The sequence below is a fragment of the Diorhabda sublineata genome, chromosome 2 (genome assembly GCF_026230105.1).
Source record: "Diorhabda sublineata isolate icDioSubl1.1 chromosome 2, icDioSubl1.1, whole genome shotgun sequence".
Classification (NCBI taxonomy): Eukaryota; Metazoa; Arthropoda; class Insecta; order Coleoptera; family Chrysomelidae; genus Diorhabda; species Diorhabda sublineata.
Genome location: NC_079475.1, coordinates 34,675,216 through 34,698,229, shown reverse-complemented (window position 1 = coordinate 34,698,229; position 23,014 = coordinate 34,675,216). Strand labels below are relative to the sequence as shown.

Here is a 23,014-nt window from a genome sequence, read left to right as displayed (position 1 = left end):
ATATTGAATATGAATGATATATATATTATTCTTAGTTATAAATTTGCGTAGAACAATTCATTTAACTGAAATTAAAGCTTCGTTGACCAAAATTGTCAATTTTCTTTCATTTTTCCAATTCAATGCATTAATTTGAAAGTTTCATTTGACATTTTGGTTTCACTTGATGTTTTCTTCTAGATTGTCTTAGGATATCATATAATCACAAAATTTTACTATTAAACAATTTTCGAAGATTTTTCGTGTAGATTTTGTTCAGTAATTTAAAATTTATACAGGGTGTCTATAAATTCATGCGAGGTGATTGCTCGTATGACATTGATATGGACCTTTCCTATAACGAAATTTTCTCGGCCCAACCCTTTCCGAGATATCACCCTCAAAAAGTGGTGATTAAAATTGAGTTTGTATATTTTTTTCTAAAATTCCAGTAATGCTAGAAACTTCTGTAATTTTTTAGATATTCTTATTACATTATACGGAGGTGAAATTAGCAACCCTTACTTTATTTTATATCAAAACTTTTTTTCAAGGTGAAGTTTACTTGTTTTATTTAAAAATATTTTTTCCCAAAATCAATAACTTATGATTTTATTAATAAATTGATTGGAAAACTGTAAAGATGTAAAATGTAATACGATTCACCCTCTTATAATGTGGAAGGAATATTGAAAAAATACCCGTAGTTAGTCCTTACCATTATAGAATTTCAAGTTTATACTATTATTGAAATTTTAGGAAAAAAAAACTCAATTTTAGTTGTCATTTTTTAAGAGTGATATCTCGGAAAGGGGGGACTATAGGATATATATGTATATTTCAGTTTTTTAACCACATCCATTTTACAATAACCAAATTTACTAATTATATTCTTTTCTTCACTTTCTTCGTTGTTTGTTTGTGAGTGTATTATGAGGTTTTTAAAAATCTCAAATATATCACTTTGGCCAGAATAATTAATTAAAATAAGCACTATAATTTCCTTTTGAGAATGAATATATTTTGTAAAAATACATTGAAATTTAATATTAATATTCTTTTACATCAGATTTTTTCGCAGAAAAATCATACTACGACTAAAAACGACTTTAAACCGTGGATCCACTTGCTAAAGCTGTCTCTATTCAAGATCCTTTCATATATATGGTCCCTCTTCTTTGTTTTTTCTCATCCTTTTTTTTCATTGCTGGTCGTGGTCCAGCTGTTCTGATGTAATCTGTCAGCTCTCTCAGTTGAGTGTCTCTTGAAATTTTCTTTTAGCTCCATGATATTTAATATCTTCTTTTCATACAGCTCTTAGTAGATCTACTAGATCCTGATGTACCAAGTAGCGTTCACTGTTTGCTTAGTTAATATTTTGCTTTGCCTGGACCTTCTTTCGCTATGGTAGTGTATTCTCATGCACTAGATGCTTCAGTATGATAAGGATAGCTCTAATAGGGTGAAGCTTAGTTTTTAGTTCTAGATTGCATCGTCTTACGATGAGTCCTGCTAGTCATCCTCTTAACTTCTTAGACTAGTACACAATGTAGCCGATGTGGTGCTTGGTAATCCTGGTGATTTCTGCTTCCGCTAAGTTCACGTTGTATTCTGGTATCTTCTTTTTTTTTGGAGAATATAGCTTAGGTTTTCTCTGCGTCGTGGCCATATCTTTTTTCGTATTTCCATCACTGGTGGAGTGCTCTGATAGCTATGACGGTATCGTTTACGTAGACTGCTGCCAGGGTCTTGTCCGTCTTGGGGATGCCTGCCGTATAGATACTCTAGAGTACCTCAGAGATAACTGTTGCTTGAGGTGCTCTTGCCTTCATCCATCCCAGTTCGAATTTGGCCTTGTTGGATCTGGATTCGGAGATTTATTGTATAAAGTAGGTTTAAATCATGTTATTAATTTTAGTATATTTGAAGAAGGGAAAAACCTAATTAACAACGATAAACATCTTTTTCAAAATTCCAAATATAATTCTTTATGTTCTATTTTTAATAATTATGGATTTGTTATAGCAAAAGTATTGTCGAGGACATTCTTCAAGATACTGCAAGTTTCTACTATTTGTCTGCTTATTTGTGATAACAATCGTTGAGATATCTTCAAGACCACAAACTATCGACTGCAGGTGAGAATATAATAATAGTTTTGGAGCATTATTTTTGTAAAGCATTTATTCTAGAAGGAAGAGGTTCAATTTTTTTTTATAGTTTTTCTAGACTTCGTCACACTCTACACACCTCTCCGGAAGCTTTCGGATGTCTTTCTCGTGAAAATTTCTCGGCTTGTCATGTACTGAGGATTCTACCTCCGCATTGTTTTCGATTCGCAGTCAGTGCCAAGTGCCTCTTCCTATGGGCCAAATAAGTATTAGTCGCACGGCGACAATTCGGGACTATAAGGAGGATGTTTCCCAATCTAATCCGTTCAACGTTTCCATCTTAAGCCAAGCTGTAGGCGGTCTGATGCACTACTATTACTATAATACTGCACGTTCACATGTCGTTGTTTAGTGAGAAAATCAACAGAAATTACTGCACTCATGTCCCAAAACTCGGTACACAACACATCGACAGAGTAACCTTCGCTTTAACTGGTGCGCTTTCTCTCTCTCTCTCTCTCTCCGGAATATAGTGGTCTCGTCTGTGGTGAATATTCAGTGCAGTAAATTTTCTCCTTCCTCTTCATACCGCTATAGAAAACGCGTGAAAACTTCCCAGCTTGTTCTCTTTTGCTCAAAATTCAGTCTTGGCACTCATCTGGCTGAAATTTTGCGGTAAGCGAGCCGTTATTGAATTATTTACTCAATACTATCTATGTTGATGTCCAATCTTTCAGAAATATCGAGTACAGTACTGCGTCGGTCTCCTAAAATGAGACAGTGCTAACGTTTTTAGTGGTAACGCTTGTTATGGGGTACTACGGATGTGGCAAGTTTGCCACCACTTCTCGGACCTTTCGGAAAGCGAATCATCATTCATATACTTGAGTCTAGCAGAAGCACTCATCCCCGAGTAACTTTGAATAAATTACCTCAGATTTTACATTATCTTTGATCAAAAAACGAAAAATGCTGCTGTTCTCCACGCTTTGTAACAGACCAGTCTAGCAGCCAGTGCAGCCACTTGTACGACACTAAATTTTTGCGCGATTATTCAACAATTTCGGTTTATATTAGAATCTGTAGATCTGTAATCAAGTTTGTAGTTCTGAAATTCTGAAAATTAAAATTAAGTTTTATTTTCTATTATCGTAGATGAACTCGTATTTTTAAAGCTATCTTTAGATAACTAGTTTGCATTGTTTTTTGAACCCAACCCGAAATAGTTTCCAAAATTGCGCAATGAGTTTCTAATTAATATGGAAATCCAAGTCAGTAAAAGTTGTGACAATAAATGTTTATGAATATTTGAGGAAAACATTTCACATTTACAAGCGGAAGACTTCTCTTCATTTGATATTCATAATAATTATCAAATTATTCAATGAATTGAATATAACGACATGTGTGAGGTTGTCGATCTCATAACTAGTCATTAATTTCTCATTTACAAGTTCTTTTACAAATTAGCGTTAAAAGTATACATCTTGAATAGTAGAAAGGAATCAGCTTCTTCAAATATTGTATCTAACTTCGTCCTTTTATTCAAGGGCACAAGCAATATATATTGGACAATTGCTTGCATCGAATGAAATATCTCAGTCTCTTGAGGTTGTTACGCAATTTTGAAACTATGCCAATAAAGAAGAAACGAGAGATTATAAAATAGAAGAAATCTGTATGTTTCATATTCGTATTCATCGATGAAATCCTTCACGAATTTTCTCAGTATTTTCGAGATTCTGTGAGAGGTACTCACATACGTCGCAATTTTTTAATGAATTCCAGGTTTATTTGTATCAAACCAAATATAAATTGTTATTATCCACCTTATCCTAGTTTCTGTTATTATTCTGTTCTTCAGTAATTCTGTTATTATAATAAATTATAGCTGACACAATATTACTATATGAATCAAAGTAAATATGATCGAACGGCACGGTTTTGGTTTAATCATCTTTATCTGGCACTTGAAGATTGTTCGCACTCAGGTCGTTGACCTGGGAGGGATTTTGAGGTTACAAGGAAAACATTAGAAAACCAATCTAGTATCAGCACTCGCCGATTAACTGGCGAGGTATGTAATCAGTTTCCTTTCCAGAAGATAGTTATTAGACGCATTGGTACTTGTGATGGGCAATGGATTTATCTAAGCAATCCGAACATGGAAAGTCAGTAGTTAGACAAAGGAAAATTAGCAGAACCCATTAAAATGAGAGGTTTTGTTTAGTTATGAAGGTTTCGTGTGCCTGGGAATTATTCCAGATGGTCGCGCAATCCATGCCGAGGTATATAGTGGACATCTGATATATCATTGTTTAGTTAACCGAAAACAGGTTTTCTTACAACAAGACAATGCTAAACCATATGTAAAGAAATTTATGACAAATAAGATTGAAGAACTAGGTGATATTGAACTCCTACTCCATCCAGCATTTAGTCCAGAGCCTGTACCGGCAGATTAGTATTTATTCAGGTCCATGGGACCAATTTTGAATCCAAAGCAGATGATGAAAATGCAGTGTGACAATTTTTGGCAAACCCAAGGAATAGTACAGTAGTAGTAGTCGTAGGAGACGGTCGTGTGTTGACATTTCGTGCGTTGTCTTTGTCGGTATTGAATGCTTGTTTTGTTTTGACTTGTCTTTGATTTTTGTTTAGTTTCGACATCTGATGGACATGCTAGTTTTTTGATTAAATGAACAATTATAAAAAAAGGATAGTTCAATCAAGGTTTACAAGAGCTTGTCTAACATTGGGTTAAAACCATAGAAAACGATGGGCTATACTTTGAATGATTAATGAGACACCTCATATATTATATAAAATCATATAAAAAAGGGCAGGTACTAGAATAAAATGGTAAATATGATAAAAATCTGAGAGTCAGTCTCAAATGGAGCTTTGCATACTATAATGCTAGTGCGACCGAGAACTCTTGAAACTAGTAGCGGAGCTAGCCACCACGGACCCTATGCGATGTAATATTAGGGGGCTCTCTCGAGGCAAATATTGAAAATTTAGGTGCTAAATTAAAATTAGGTATTTCATGACTCGGAATTCTTGTTGCAGACGTGCTGCACCATTGGTTTTTTTATGCATGTTATCCAGGTGCTAAAATCAAAGACAAAGAATAATACAGATGCTTAAAATGTGGACTAGTAGATATTTCTTGAAAGGCCCCAGATTACTTTTGCATGTGATGTCTGTCGAGTAGCAGTAGCATAGCAGTTTTTGTGATTGTAAAAGATTGATTTCATTGAACAAAAGTTGTGAGGTCCCAGACAATTTTTGAAGAATTAAAACCATGTAGGCACCTGTATAAAAATTTATTTTCAAGTATACAATTAACATAAACTCAGAATAGGGGAAATATTTGATGAAACCTTCACAGGTTTCTTAAAAATACTGACAAATTGTTAGCGCCGGCGCTACAAAATTCAGAATTGTAAGGAATCGTTCTGAAAATAATAGACGACATATCAAAGAAAACCATAGACAAAGCTAGATGGAGGTTAGATATAATACTAAAAAAATTTAAAAATGAATTGGTTGGATAAAGCGTTAGTTTTTTTATGTAAATCAGAAATATCTGTTTTCAAAACAGAATAAAAGTGATATCGTTATTTTAGATGGTTTACATTTAAATTTTATCTAAATTTTGTAATTTTCTCAAGGATACACTTATATGCTCCAATATGTAGAGGAGTTGCAGCCAAAAGAGCTCTACAGCGTTCGTACACTGATGGTCTGAGGTAAGTCATTTATAGATTTAAACAACATTTTTATCATTAGTTCTCAGCTCAACATTGAAAAAAAGTTCATGTATAAAGGAGGAGAAAATCCTCCTGAAATATCACTATTGACCAGCATCTAATTCTAATTAATATAGAGCACTATATTATCAGAGTTTTCGTAGTGGGAATGTAGCAAACTTAAACACTAAAGTGTACTAACTCTAATATATTTCCTAGTTTTCGAATACTTATGTATCATCGTCTGGGATTAAGTAGTTATGAATTGCGACGTTTTAAATTTGGTTTTTTTCTTTTAAACGGCATTGAAGCGTCAATTTATATAGTTATTTTATTTTTATTTAATTATTATAATATGAACATAGGTAATTTTTAGTTGCCAGCTCGTTGGTTATTATCAAAATTTTCCAAGTCAACTCAGTTTTGAGCGAACTTATTGGATAAATTACATTATGATTCAACTTTTTGTGTTTGTCAAAATAGTAATCGTTCTAGGAACAACTCTTCTATTATACTAACATTTTACTAAATGATAGTTATGTTTATATATATATATATATATATATATATACCAAATTTTTTTATTTGTGTTATTAAATTATTAATTAGGAATTTTGATGCTTCTTTTATAACCTTCACTTAAATTTATTACTTCGGTTTTATAAGCAATAAAGTTATTATTTTCTCCAAATAGGACATTATAGTATAAAAATAAGCATCATAAAACAAAAAAATATTAACGATTCAGATCATCAAAATAACTCTGTAACATTTTATTGGAAAATTTTGTAAATTCCTTATATAGTTTAAAAACACATTAAAAATCATTCCATACTAACCAATGAAGTTATTAGAAAACAATATTCTTTTGATTGATATTTGACAAAAAAACTGAAAGTTCACTTCATACAGTCTACAGACAGATCGTTGCAGATGTAGTTAAGTAATGCGTCAAGTGAATAATAGAGATGCAAGTTCCAAAGTGTTTTAGATGTCGGATCATAGTAAAAGACCATAGATTCATCACCCGTTGCTATTGATCGAATTACACTTTCTTGATCCTAGTGGCAAAGCTCTAAATATCGCTTACGACATTCTATTCGACGCTGTTTTTGCACTGCGCAACGAAGATGTTGCTGTCGAGTGTTTGGCAATGTTTCACAGAAATAAAGCAGTTTTATAATTATGGATTAAACGTGGATCCATCACGTCATATCCGAAACAAAAACAATGGACTGAAAAGAAAGAATCGGCTTCAAAGACCACTCCACTTGCAGGCGTCGGTTTTTGGAATGCGCGTGAGATAATGTTCATTGATTATCTCGAAAAAGAAAAACTATCAATGGCGAATATTATGTAAACTTATTGCAACGTTTGAGCGAAGAAATAATAAATTTACTAGTTGTTTCGAAACAGGAGTACGTCTATATTCAAATTTAAATAACGAGCCATCATACAATTTAAATTCAGTGTTCACACTCTTAGGACACGTCAATTTGGTTACAACTTTTTCTGTATTTTTAACAGTCTCGTAATTTTTTTAGGTACTTCAAAATAATTTAACATATAGTACATTTTTTCTCTTTACATACAATAGTAAAGTTGCTTAAAATCTATGAAACGTGTGATGTTTTGTTAAAAAGAGACATTCCTGATAGTAAAAATTTGAGCCATATTGGAGAGTACTTTGATGCTAAAAAGGGAAATTGCACGATAATTTTCACAATCCAGTATCCCTAATAGCACTTTGCCATGCATTTGGCATTGACTTCTGAATCTACACAGCATTCAAAAGATCATTCGCGGGAGGAAGCAATCAGATCAGTCCTAGCGACCAATTATCACTATTGACCAGCATCTAATTCCCCAACCTAAATATATGAAACGAAGTCTTTGTCAGCTAGATTATAAAAGTTTTCGTAGTGGGATTGTGACAGAATGAAACACCAAAGTGTACTAACTCTAATATATTTCCGAGCTTTCGAATACTTATGTATCATCGTCTGGGACTAATTAGTTATGAATTGCGACGTTTTAAATTTGTTTTTTTCTTTTAAAAGGCATTGAATTCATCGATTCCAAAAATCAATTTTCAAATTGAGTATCTTTGTAAGGCTTTCTTCCATATTTCAGTAACTTTGCTGTAATTGAGTGACTTATTTTTAATCGATGCTTGTTAGTATATTTTTTATATAAGCTTCACTCTAGATTATAATTTATTTTTTTATAGATACCTTGCTAAGAGATATTCTTGGGATTATGAACCTCAATATTTGGAAGCGTGAATTTGAAGAATCAAGAAAATCTACCAATATTAAATTAATCAAGAATTGTTTATATATAGTTAATAAATTTCAATGAAGAATTATTGAGGTATTTTTAATTTTACCGTAATCACTTTAGTTGTATGTATTGTTGTGCTAGACAGGATTGTATTAAATATTTTTCAGTGGAGGATGAAAATTGTGGAATACTTGATATTCTACAGAAACGTTTAAAATATTAATAACTAAACAATTTTAAATCGATGATGAAATTAAAAGCTTATTATATGGTTGCTTTTTATTATTCTTAACAACTAAAAATAAATAAACAGTTATGAATAATAAATAGACTCAAATTAATGGTAATAAGCAGAAGCAGTCTGTTTCAATTGAGGAGCATAGGCAACTGGAGCAGCTACTTTATATGTAGGTTGGGCATATGCAACTGGAGCAGCTACTTTGTAAGTAGGCTGAGCGTAGGCAGCTGGGGCAGCTACTTTGTAAGTGGGTTGAGCGTATGCACCTAAAGGTTTTGCTTGGTATGCGGCAGGTTCACGGTGTACAACTGCGTTGAAACCATTGTGAGCATCAGCAGTGTATTCTACGATTCTTTTCGAACCATCAGCTTCAACTAGTGAGTAACTGCCTTTCACTACGTCACCTTCACGAGTTTCTTGTTGACTTTTGATATCACCAGTTTGATGATCTTCAACAGCGTAACTGAAATCGTAGTGAGCTGGTGCTGAGTAATCTTCAGATCCAATGGCTTTTTTGTAAACTGGACTGTTGTAAGATGGAGCGGAGTATGAAACTGGAGCGGAATATTTGGTGACAACTGGAGAGGCGTAAGATTCAGACGCTGCTAATTTGGTATAAGTTGGTGCTCCATATCCTTGTGGAGTGGATACACTGGAGTATGATACTGACGGTGCATCTGAATAGGCTTGGTGAGGGTTCAAGGCAACTGCCTGTGTGGAAGCAAGGAAAGCAAAGAAGCAGATGAGCTGGAATAAAAATAGTTGGTTACAATATCAAATGACAAAATCTGACATGAATTGAACTATGAAAAAAGTAATCAATCCAACCTAGGCTGTATTCATTACAATCTTATCTCTATTTCCCTTCGTTGAATCCTAACACAATTTTGATTTGATTTTTGGGATAATTATATACCTCACATCCTTTTCAAACCAGGATCGATTAATTAAAATGGGAGCATTGTTTCACAACAATTCATTAAAATAAGGTAAACTTTACGTTGAATCTCTTAAGACGATCATTTGGTTATCGAAACGCGCATCACTCAGTATAATTGTGAGTGTTGGTGTAAAGGTAGTGTAAACAGTGTGTTCAGTATTGTACGGATTTAGAACGATTCGGAAAATTCACACAAAGCCTCTACAGAATAAGTATTTTCAAGATTTTAATTGAAAACTTTAGCTCTTCAATTATAAGAGCTAAAGTGATCAGTGAGATTGCGTGAATTATGGTGAAAATTCACCGGATGGCCTACAAAAAAGTTCTTGTGCCGTGGCAATGGAGCAATCTCAAGCTTAGTAAAACCAAGTCGACATTTGTATTAAATACCTACAACACCACAGCAGCTGCAAATGGCGAAGAAAGCCCTGTCGCATCTTCTAAATGGTTAACATCGAACAAAGAATGTCGAGATAAGTCTCTAGTACATCTGCTATAAAAAGACAACCACCTAATATCAAAAGGCAAACTCCAAATCTATAATGGAATTAGACAGGAATTTGGGAGAAGCAATTTTCAACAGAAATTAACCAGGTCAGTCAATTGGCCCGTTTTGGCGGGCAGAGTAATGAATTGATATCGAGAAGGTAAAAATAACCAATTATTTAAACTGTTCGTCTGAACAAAGCAATTTTAAAAAGTCTTGAGCTAAGTTACAAGCCATTCGTGAAGAAAAGTAATGAATTAAGTCAAAAGCTTTAAGTATCTTGGCATGACATTTACTCAAGATGGAAGTCTGGAGCAAGAGATAAACTGGAGTGACTACAAGATTATTCAACGCTATTGACACACAGTTCCTAGGGTTTAATAATGAAATACTAAAAAAAATAAGAGAAATTTGTAGAAATTAGTAATATTCATATTGACATATAGATCAGTGACATGGACACTTGCACAGAAACAAAAAAGCTGAATAGAGAGTACAGAAATTAAATTTCTAAGAGATAATGAGAGAAGATACAAGAATAAAGACTTTATGAAAAAAAAAATTAACTTGTAACCAATTTGAAACAAACTTGAAGAAGGACTAATATGGGTTGGCCTAATCATGCGACTAGGAGAAGAACTTTTGATACGAAAGATGTATGAAGCACGAACATACAAAAACAAGTGACAGGAGAAAAACAAGGAATAAGATGGGAAGAAATAAAATAAAAAACACAGCTTAGGAGAGAATAGAAATAGTTGTGGAAAAGTAATGACTCAACTCCAGAAATACATACACCTCAAAAGATAGTAAGACATCAGGATTAAGTAAATATTCTTACACGTAAATCGACGTAATCGTTAAAAAACCAGCTGTGCTGTCCTGATGTTTTTATGTCTCGTTATTTGTGAATTGTCGATTATTATCGAATCTCCCATGAGAGTAGAACTGATTATTACGAAGATATGACATGATTTGTTTGAGAATACCTCGCTGAATATAGGTAATGAGTCATATCTTACCAGATGTAATATTCCCCAACTAACGGAACTAACTAAAACAATTCTCATTGACACTCTCTGGAATTACTCTTGTACTACTATACAGTGCATTCCAGTTTTTTTGACACACTACAGTCAAATAGTCACGGGCAATCAAAGAAACAGAGATACACTATGTTCCCAATGAAAGTTAAGCTTAAGCAACTCATGTGTACTGTGTTTTGGGACAGAAAAGACATCTTGCTTATCGATTCCTTATTACGAGGCCAAATAATCAATGAAGGATTACTATTATTATTTATCTCTCTTTATCTCACGATAATACCCGTCCTTATACTGGGAACGTGACAAATAAACTACAGGAATTTCGCTGGGACCTGTTTGGTTTGGTCATCCTATGTATAGCCCAGACCTTGCTCTTAGCGACTTTCAGCCCTTCTTACACCTAAAATCATTTCTTGGTAAATACTTGTTGAAAACAAAGGCGGTAACCTTTTATAACGAAGATATATAAAATCTAGTGCCTCGCTATGACAAGTGCCGATAAAATCTATGAAGAAAATTAGTTCAATACTTGTAGTTTGTACAATAAATGTTTTTACGGTATTTGTACACTTTTTTTTATATAACTAAATAGAACTTACTATGTAGATAATAAACCTCATATTTTTCATTATTTAATTATTGGATTTCAACAACATATTTGATGATGATATTCACAATGCAGGGGAGTCAAGATAGTATCTCTTTTCTTCCGAAATTATGAAAATCAATTATTTTGTTATTGGAATGGATGATTTTAGAACAAAACCGGTGGAGTCACAAAGTTTCTGAACGAAATTATTGACACGAATAACAGTTGAACAATCATTATTATTATTGAACTGAAACGAAAGCAGCTAAATCTGAATTTGAATTCTTAATGTCAAAATGGAAACAAACAAATTATAATTTTGGAATGAATTAAAAGGATTGTATTAGCGACAGTACAAGTAAAGTACTTAAAGCCACCAGATACTTCAGAAAAAGCAAATGAGGGAACGATTTCTTATCCTGAAAATGAGATATTGTTACAATCAGTACTTGTACATATAGAGAAATCAGCGCGAAAACCATTCCATCTAAATTTTTTTATGCAATCTTCGTCAAATTGCCTTACTGATGATATAAATGCATGTTGCCATGTGGCAATCCCGAGCCATTTTGTTTAAACCGAAACTGTTGCAAGGAATTGTTATTTTCAACCGGTAAAATTTGTTTTATATTTATTATTGTAATTTCTAATAAAAAAGGCAATTATTTTTAGAGATGTAAATTTTTAAAGGTTCGAAAAATCTGTATTTTCAATTCTTCATACAATACTTAATATTTCTAATAGAGATTTAAAAAAATTCAGTGTTTATACCTGTTTTTTTAATTGTTAATTTCGCGCGTTCACAAGTATACATTGCGTACCTTTTCTTATATAATTGTGATTCCAAAAAATGTACAAATACTATTATACATTATTATTGTTGATATATATACATAAATTACAATGATAATTACACAAAAGTAATATAAACCGATAAAAAAGTGAATTCAATTACATGTTCTGATTCATGCTCAAATAATTTTTGTAAAATTGATTCCAGAAAAAAATTTGTTAAAAACAAATTGTAAACAATTTAAATATCAATAACATTGCTCTCTTTAAGAATTTTGATAAAGTTAATAGTTTTTAAGATAAATGATAAATAATTATTCAGGACGAAGAGAGGCCGAAGAGAGTCAGAGAGAGACGATGGTACTTGAAGGTAAGCGACTAATAATGCTTATGGTGCACTCGTGTGATTTCACGTGTCATGTATACGTACCAGAATTACGTTAAAATAGTACAGGTAAAATAGGATCGGACCCGAAATTAATTTGGAGGCTTCTGATTTTCTAGATGCACGGGCACGGGTTTTCAAAATTTTGAAATGCGAATAATTCGAAAACTAAGAGGAATTCTAAAAAAATTGTTGTAACAAAAAATGTAGAACAGAAAATTTTCCACAAAAAATGTCTCTAGTTTTTTTTCGTTAGAGCCACTATTACTGAGTAAATCTCCCTCAACGCCTAAAGCCGGAACGAATCCCTCCAGTGCGAATTCAAGCCAATTTAGGTTCCAGGCGCACATGGAAACTGCTCTAACACTTGGAAAACTCGTTTACAAAAAATCGAAATGCATCTCTATTTTCTATTCGGGTAAGCTACCCTAATTTTCGACTTGGTAAATTTTCGAAAATCTTGCGAGATAGAACCCTTGAAGTTTCAATGGATATGTTTCTTCACTAGCCATATAAACAAGCAAATCCAACGAGAGATTTTTCGTTTGTGTTATTATCAATATTTTCATGTATATAACACACATGAACTACTTCTTGGTTTCAAATGAACTAACTTTTAAAAAACGCGATCATGAACACTATCTTCGATCTCGGTTGATTATTATTTCAATATTCACAGACTTCCTAATAGTTTCTTTTTCACAAAAATGTAGGTACTCATTTTGTGCTTTACAGTTTTGGCTCCGACACTTTTTTTTTCGAATTCCTCGTAGTTTTCGAGTTGTTCGCGATTCAAAATATTTTTGAGCGCTCAAACAAATTTTATAATGGAAATTTTGAGGTAAGGAAAAAATTGAACCCATTTTGTACAGAATGTTGTACTCCACGTTTTTTATCCCGGCAGTTTGTGCCGAAATCTTCATAGTTTCCGATTTATCCGCAATACAAAATGTTTTTGAGTACATGAAATCATTTTACGTTGAAAATTTTGAGGTTAGGAAAAAATGCTTACGAACGAATTTGTAGAGAATTTTGTGTTGTACATTTTTTGCTCCAACAATTTTTTTCGAATCCCTCGTAGTTTTCGAGTTATTCGTAATTCAAAATATTTTGAGTGTATAAACCGCTTGTTGTGGTAAAAATTTTGAGGTTAGGAACAAATACCTGTGATACTTTTTTGTTGAAAATTTTGTACTCTACATTTTTTGTTACGGCAGCTTTTTTCCGAATTCTTCATTGTTTTCGAGTTATTCACGTTTCAAAACTTTTTTTAGATACAAGTTCCAAAATTTCGAACACCCATGCCCGTAATTTTGTTTCCAGACTATTTCAGAGTATTCCAAAACTTCCTAGAATCTAGAAAATCAAAACCGCCCAATTTAATTTAAGGTTTTAGCCCAAAATCGCCTAATTCGCCTGTACTAAAAAGGTACAACTTAAATAGTTATGTTCCATTTTCTTCTCTTGTTTTGTGTACTTTTTTATTTATCAAGATCTGATGAAAATATTTCATAATTTCATACTTATAACATAAATACGTGCATTACACTATAGAAATTCTAATTAGCTCCACGTGGAAATAGTTTTATGAGGTACTTAGATTAGGTTTTATATATCTAACAATTACTTATTATTCCACTTACTTTAAATGCCATTTTATTTTTCGTAAATCGATTGTAGACTGAGCAAATCACAGATACACAATAGTTTATTACTAATAGTTTGTCTTTATATATTAGAAAAATCCAAAGGCGTGGTCCATGTTGTGTAAATACTTCTAGATCATTTTTGGCACTTTTGGGTATCGAATTTCTATATGAACATATTGAATAATATCGAACGACGTGACATTGATCTACAAAACATAATTATATAAATGTACTAATAATTAAAAACTAGAGCGATAATATGCATGCAATATACTTTCAGTCATTGGACATTGCCATGTTTTATTTCATTGCACAACCAAGAAAAGATGACAGCTCGATATAAAGACTTTATGATCACATTCGTTATAGTAATGAGAAATGGTTGATAATTACCTAACGATTGAAGCCGTTACTTTTTTCGTTTCATTCAAAAGAATAATATTCACATTTTATACCATCATATAAAGTTGAAAAAGTATAGTTTTTGGAAGACCATTGATGAGCCAACGATTTTATCTTCCTTTTCAATTTTGGTAAATTTTTAAATACAAGAGTTTAGTAAAAACTAATTTCTTTGGCAAAACGAAGAACGGTCATTTTAAATATTATTATAGAATAATTTAAATATTTTCTAAAAGTTTTGTTAATTTACCTGAGCTAATAATAAATAGTTTTCTTTCGTTTATCGGTATTTTCTAACAAAAAACTGTACAGAACAATAGCAAAAGGTTTTGAAGATAATATAGCCGTATTATAAGATTTTTCTTAATAAGTACCTATTTGCTAATAAAGGAATGAAATTTTATAATTTCCCAACAAATTTCAACTAAAATACGATTGAGGGTTTTTCCATTTAGTAAGTAGGTCAAAATTGTGTAATCTTAATGAAATTTGCAGGGTGTAATCTAATGCGAGAACGCCAGAAAATTGGTAATTGACAGTGAAAAAACATCAATATTTAATTGTTGTAAACTATTTACAAACATTTATGTAAAAGTGTTGATGGCCCAGTGAAATTAGTTATTAATACGCTTGGTTTTGGGAAATCTACGATTTACAGAGTTATTAAGGAAGAGAAATGTCGCGAGTTTTAAACAGCACATGAAAAAAAGCAGAAGTTTCAAATAGAAGAAAATTTCCTTCATACAAAGACTGCAGACAAAGTTGTTGCCAAGGTTCGAGAAGATAAGAATTACCCTGTGTGAAGTGAGTCGAAGCACATGGTAACTTTTAAAAAAATTTGTTTTCTTGGAAACAGCATTTCAGAAACTTTATTTTAATAGAAAGAACTGAGATTGTAGTATGGAGGAGAAATTACTAAAGAGGAAATATTAGAAACGGATTGAGCATACCACGAATCTTTGAAATCAATCATATACTCAATTTAGAATACATAAAAAAATCATAGTGCCACATTAAATCTCAAATAAGAAAGCTTACTCCACCAATTAGACATCATCAACCCCTCAGAATGGTTTATTCGCCTTCTACTTACTATTACTTGAAGACCTTAACATTTTTAAGTTGAACAGCTGCAAATAAAATAATGTTTCGAAATTTTTGGTCCAACTTTATAACTAATCGGGATTAGTTTTTATGCTGGATCACCTATATATTTAACAACGGCATTTAATAAGAGGAAACTAACAATAGGAAGAAGTGTCTTCGTGATTTGGGAATGGCTTTGAAAGAACAGTACTTGAAAATCGTCTAAGAAAACCCACAGATTTCAAGGAATTTCCACAAACGCATACGTATACATGGCTTATTTAGTGAAAGATTGATGTCAATATCTATAACAAGATTTTTGGAATATATCTGTAGAAACGATCGAAAGCCCAAGTATGATTACAAACTATGTCATGCTTAGAGAACGCTTATTTTTGTTTTTTATAAAAATTGATGTGATTTGAAGCAAACAGGTTTTCATGGAAACCGAGTTATGTTAGTGATTTTTATTTTATTTGTTTCTGTTCTCATTAGGCGCTTGTATGTAGTGCAGTACGAGGTTATCATTTAATTTTTCTCATCTTGGAGTAATCCGAAGATTGTTTCCTATTAGTTGTAAAAACTACTATTTTTGTTATAATGCCAAAAATAATTTAAAATGTTTATAATATTTCACAAATTGATTTCATTTTGATTCTCTAATAGTCCAGAAACAATAATAAATACATACACAACAGGTAAAAAGTTTTTTTCCCACTCTCTAGTTTGCGCGATAGACAAAAAATAAAAACAATACGATCGATTCTGATATTTATATTTTGAAGAAAATATATAGATGAAAATATGAAGTAATAATTAAATTACAGTAATTAATACATATTTAAATTTTCCATTCAACGATGTATCCCCCTTTTGCTTTTATTATTTCGGTGTAAAATTTTGGCATTCTCTGACTTGTCCCACATCAACTCAAATCAACACTCAACTAAGATCGTTATCGTGCTGAAAGATAAATTTTTTGCCGATCAGGCGCTGGCTAGAACGTACTAAATTTTTCACTAATGTTTTTTACAGCATCTTTCTTCAAAATTCCTTCAATTTCTACCAGGTCTCCTGTCGCCTTTCGTCGTTATAGCCGGTCTTACAAATGGATCTAACATCCGTTCTTATTTTTGTAGAGTCTAAATCTTCAAACTTTGACTCATCATACTATAACATTTTTTCCCATTTTTATTGCACCCAATATGTATTTTCTTTGGCCTACTTAAATCTCTTAATTTTATTTTAACGTCTTAGAAGAAGTTTCTTCACTGCCACTTTGCCAAAATGAACAGCTTTTCTCAATCTCCTTTTCACTGTAGAAGTACTCAAAGGCAGATTCCTAGATTCATTGATCTGAGTTGCATCCGTGAGTCGTTCATGTTTGCTGGCCAATACAATAAGTTTTTCTTCAGCGGTTGTGGTTTTTTTGAGGCCACTAAGAACGTTTTTTATCGCCAAAGCTCATGGTAGACCCATTTTTTTACGTTGCAGGCCACAGGACGTCAGGGTATTTTTAGTTCGGAGGAAATGGTACGGTTACTTTTGCCTAGATTATGAAGACTTGCGATTAATGTACGAATTTCAACCGATAGTTTCTTGGTTTCACCCATTTTAAAACTTACAAGTCCGAATTTACGAGAACGAAAGCAATTCGTATACGAACTACGAACAAAAAGATGTCTCAGTTTAAAAAGTATTGCTATGAACTTGTCTTCGCCCTAGAACCGGTCTTGCCTAGATGTATTGAAATTCGGCGAAAAGCGCTCGGCGCCTTTGACTTACTTTTTATAAACCGCGGAATCCATTTGATGTTTGTTCTTTTTTATCCTTTTCTATAGTAAGCGGTTTATTTGCATTGAGTCTTTTGAATAATTTCAAGAAAAGTTTATTTATTTTATTTTTCTAGATCTTTGGAGAATTATATTTGGATATGTAGTTTATGTAGCGCAGCTTAGTTCAGTTTATAATAAATAGTCGTAGTGAACAGAACAAATTAGCAAAGTAATCGAAGACTTTAGATAAAATTAGTTAAGTAATAGTGATAAGTGAATTATTATAAGTTAGTTAAGTGTAATGTATAGTATTTGAATAAATTAAGAACGTAAGAGACAGTGTTTATTGATTAACCCTATGTATAGAAATCATATAAATAAATTAGAAAAACCCTTCAGTATAAATCACAACACGTTCTTGATTGGCTAAACAAATAACAGACAGTATTATTTTAGACTTTGAGCAAAAACTTTTCACCAGTAGTTCACATTAATAATACTATACTATCTACTCGTATAAAGTAGCTCACGAAAGATTAAAATGAATTTTGACTTGGTCCATACTTCTCTAGCGAATATCTTATAGAAAACCATCGAATCGCAAACGTTTTTCTATGATAAACAAAAATAAAACAGAAGGTTTCAAGATATTCAAAACTCTTATAATCGAATTAACATTATATTAACTTAATGATGAATTTTTATAATGTAAAGAATTATGTTTTTTAATATCTCAATTTATGTGTATTTTATTCAAGAATTGTTTCCGGAAATAATAAAACGTTTTCGGAATAACAAAAATGTTACCGAATTGGTGATATTGACATTAAAACGTATGAGCAAGGAAATATTTAAACTTTAAACAACGTTTATTTATTTAGATCATAATATTAATCGCCCTCAAGAAAAATGAATAAGTTCTTACTATAAATAAGTTTTAAAATTTTCTTAAATCAGTCTAGATTCAATCAATTTTTACCATTTGACTCATTTGTCCTAACATCACTGAACTTCTTCAAATATTGGAAAAGAATAGAAGTGAAGTAATAAAATCAATAATAAATTTTGTCACGGTCAACAATTTGACTTTATTATTTTCCAAAAACACTAGTATCATTATCAAAATAATATTAGAGCAATGGTTATAGAATAAAACTGATTATTTGTATCCCCTAACTCAAGTTTGACCTGTCTAATATCGTTTCACATCAACTCTCCTTGGTAGTTATTCTTCTGAATATTATTCGACATTTTTTCGCCCTATCTTTCTGAAATATTCATCTCTTTAGGTATTTTGTATCTGGAGATATATCCTCTATATTCTATTAGTTTTTTTTTAATATTCTTAGCTAGTTTCATTTCTTTTTGTTTTTCAGTCAGCGTATCCAAAAATTTTCTTTTTTTTAACATTTTTCTTGGTGCAATCAGGAGTCTCCAATACGTAATTAAAAAGCGAGTTATTAAAAGCATCTTATGTTTCTAATCGATATTTTGATGTTGAACATTGTACATTAGGAAACGTTCCAAAAATAACTTTTTCTACATATATATATTGCTTGAATTTCAAATTCACGTTTTTAAAAAATTGTACGAATCTCCCTAGCAATGCTAATTCTACACATTAATGATTTTAAGCCATAGTTATTAAAACAGCTAGAAGTATCTTTTAAGTATTGCTTTTTATTATTCAAAAAAACTAAAAATAAATAAACAGTTCGTTATCAATAATTAACAATAAAAAACAATTAACGAAATCAGTGGTAATAAGCAGGAGCAGTTTGTTTCCATTGAGGGGCAGAAACACTGGAATAAGACACATCAGGAGCATTTGTATAAGCTACTTTTGCCAAAGAAGGCTGAGCGTAGTTAACTGGAGCAGCTACTTTGTAAGTAGGTTGAGCGTAGGCAGCTGGGGCAGCTACTTTGTAGGTAGATTGAGCGTAGGTAGCTGGGGCAGCTACTTTGTAAGTGGGTTGGGCGTAGGCAGCTGGGGCAGCTACTTTGTAAGTGGGTTGGGCGTAGGCAGCTGGGGCAGCTACTTTGTAAGTGGGTTGGGCGTAGGCAGCTACAGGTTTTGATTGGTATGCGGTAGGTTCACGGTGTACAACTGCATTGAAACCGCTGTGAGCATCAGCTGTATATTCTACGATTCTTTTTGAACCGTCAGCTTCAACTAGTGAGTAACTTCCTTTTACTACGTCGCCTTCACGAGTTTCTTGTTGGCTTTTGATGTCACCAGTGTGAGGATCTTCAACAGCATAATTGAATTCATAGTTGGCTGGTGCTGAGTAATCTTCAGATCCAATGACTTTTTTGTAAGCTGGATTGTTGTAAGATGGAGCGGAATATGAAACTGGAGCTGAATATTTGGTGATAGCTGGGGATGCGTAAGGTCCAGACGCTGCTAATTTGGTATAAGCTGGTGCTTCATATCCTTGTGGATTGGATACACTAGAGTATGATACAGAAGATGCATCTGAATAGGCTTGGTGAGGGTTCAAGGCAATTGCTTGTGTGGAAGCAAGGAAAGCGAAGAAACAGATAAACTGAAATAAATGCAACGTTAAGGTATTTAGCAATAGTAACAGATTTTATTGTAGTAAAATATCAGATAAAATTAAAATTATGAAAATGATAGTTTCAAATTCTTTTTTTTTTGGTTTTGTTATGTAATATGACTAAACTCAAAAAGAAAAAAACTGCCATTATGATAGTATCGTAAAAAATTGTGAAAGATAATTTTGTGAAGCACTTATCATTTGAAAAATTTTACTTACTTTGAATGCCATTTTGCTTATGTAAATAAATAGTAGATTGAACAAATACCAGATACACAATGTTTTGTGGGCAATCGTATGTCTTTATATATTGGAAAAATATCTGAAGGCGTGGTACATGTGTGAATACTTTTGGTAACTTTCGCAATCTAAGTATCAAATTATATATGAAAAACAGAATAAATGTGTATCGTTAACATTGATCTAGAAAAAATTATTAGATAATCAACCTATTTGTGTTATTAGTATATTTTTTCATGAACAATTATTAATAATAAATAAAAACTGAGGCAATGTAGGTATCTACTACATAAAAAATATTGTAATAGGGTAATTATGAGGTCACATTTAAATAACTTTGCGTAAATTTTGAATGAAACCTTCCAATGTATCTTTTCTTAATCTTAATCTTGTAGTCAAATATTTTTGTTTTGGAATATTATAATCGAATTTTTTTGGAAAAAATACTGATGTAGTGAGTATATAAATATATTGTAGAAAAATAATAAATGCTCCTTTAGCATGGACTATATGATCACTAAAACCGATTTCAATCAAGTATTGAAGAAGAATGGAATGAAAAATCCATCATAAAATAACTAAATATCTAAAAAAAAATTTACGCAATAGAAAAGGCTACCTAGATCTGAAAAGTCGAACACAACCTAAAAATTAATAATTATCAAAACACAAATAATGTTAGAATAAACTAAATTTCAATAAAATAAACTTTTGGAGCCTAAATATCCGACTCATGAGCAACAGTACCACTTCTGTAAACAAAACAAGTAGTGGATAATAGAAAGCTTATTTTTTCCAATAAACTTGAAACTTCTTGTGCTAATGATCCTCTTTTCCCAGTAAGCAATATCCTTAGCCCTGTGGTATAGAAATGCCTTCGATTTTATGACCAAGAATTAATACATCTAATGTAGACACACCATACCATGGATAAAATTCATATCATAAATTGCCGCAGCTTTCTGACAAAAGTTCTTAAAAATTTCTCTATGATTATACGCGATAAAGTTGATAATATGACGTGTAGTCTTTTAATTGGAGTTGAATGGCTCTCGTAATATTGGTAACCACATCTTCATTTTGCAAACAGTGGGAGCCGTGTTACGGATTCAAACTAAGCTTGTGCTAAAATTTGTTTGAAATAAGGGTCATCAGAGAACTTTTCGTCCAAATCTTGTAAACATTGCCTGAATTGTCGGTGATTTAGTCCTCTGCTCCTTATAAAATTTACAATTTTAATTATAGGTTGCATGACATGGTCCATTTTTAAACGTTTGGATGCCAATGATTCCTGATGAATCCCACAAAACTCCCTGATGTTTTCTGTTTTAATTTAGTTACAATGCCCGAATGTTTGCCAGCCATGGCAGGAGCGCCATCCGTAGTTGTGCTGCTAAATATATTCCAATCGAGTTCGTATTCTGATATCAAATGCTCAATTGCAGAATAAATATCATTTGCTGTTGTAGTACCTGTCAATGGAACGCAATTTAATAGTTCTTCAGTTATTTCAAAGTTAATGTTAATGCCTCGTATAAAAACAGCAAGTTGAGCTGTATCAACAGTATCAGTGCTCTCGTCAACAGCTAGTGAAAAGTAAATTCCTTAATTTGAAGAACCAAATTTTGAGATAAATCATTTAATCTTGAAGCTACTTGAGAGCGAAATATTTTGAATTATTGACTTTTGAGATGGAAATGAAACATCGGCAACTTTCAACATACAGTCTTTAATAAAATCACCATCAGTGAAAGGTTTTGATCTTTTAGCGATTTTTAATGCAATAATAAAATTTGATTTCAGGGCTTCTTCGCTCTCTGTATTAGCTTTAGTAAACATCGATTGTTGACCTTTAAGTTTAGATTCTAAATATGACAATGTGACGATTCTTATTTTTTTAGTGTAACAATTGAATAATTTTGACCTCCGATTTGTATCATAGTGTCTCTTCAAATTAAACTCCTTACAAACAGCAACTGTTCGATTACAAAACAAACACAATGGTTTACCTTCCCATTCTATGAAAAAGTATGCAATCGCTTCGATTACTCAACTCAATTGACTCATGTCGCGTAGACCCACTCGTTTTATATGGTAAAGGAAGGTTCTAGTCTAGACTAGAAGCGCTTGGAAGATTCTATAGTTCTTGACAAAAATAATAAGATATTTCCTCTTGCTGCTAAGAGATGGCGAACTGTCTCTCTCTCTCTCTCTCCCTCGCTTGTCTAGGAACGCGCTGCCCTTTAAATTACTTATAAACATCCGTAGACTTGAGAGTACAAGTATTTAAATCATCCGTAGAGGAATTGATGCAGTCTAAACGCTCTAAAAAACATGATTCTTCCATCAGTGACACATTGCGATCGTGGGCCTTATTGATACGGCCCAAGGGCCGGAAGCGGCCCGCGGGCCTAATCTTTGACATGACTGGATTACATGATTTTTGTATTGTATTGTAATGTGTATTATTATGATATCGGTATAGAAATTTTTGCTTTCTGATTCAAAATAGTGAGTTAATTATACAACAAGTTTTTTGCATTGATATTTGCAAATAATTCCCATGTATATTGATCAGTGTTTTCTAAGAAGTTTTCTTGTAGTAATAATAACACATGAAATGAACGCAGAATCGGATCATGAATCTGTCAACTGCCAGCTGAGGTATTAAGTTTGTTCCAACACGCTTAAAAATAATT

At 32.3% G+C, this 23,014-nt stretch overlaps 2 protein-coding genes across 2 annotated transcripts; both read right to left on the bottom strand.

Moving 5' to 3' along the window:
• Positions 1-8,465: 8,465 nt before the first annotated feature.
• On the bottom strand, positions 8,466-14,377 carry LOC130440649 (cuticle protein 7-like). Its single transcript, XM_056773908.1, has 2 exons — positions 14,249-14,377; positions 8,466-9,113 (listed from the first exon to the last, which is right to left on the bottom strand). The coding sequence occupies exons 1-2, from the start codon at positions 14,258-14,260 to the stop codon at positions 8,466-8,468; spliced, it is 660 nt and encodes a 219-aa protein (XP_056629886.1). The 5' UTR covers positions 14,261-14,377.
• A 4,894-nt stretch (positions 14,378-19,271) lies between these two features.
• On the bottom strand, positions 19,272-20,306 carry LOC130440648 (cuticle protein 21-like). Its single transcript, XM_056773907.1, has 2 exons — positions 20,295-20,306; positions 19,272-20,063 (listed from the first exon to the last, which is right to left on the bottom strand). The coding sequence occupies exons 1-2, from the start codon at positions 20,304-20,306 to the stop codon at positions 19,272-19,274; spliced, it is 804 nt and encodes a 267-aa protein (XP_056629885.1).
• Positions 20,307-23,014: the final 2,708 nt, after the last annotated feature.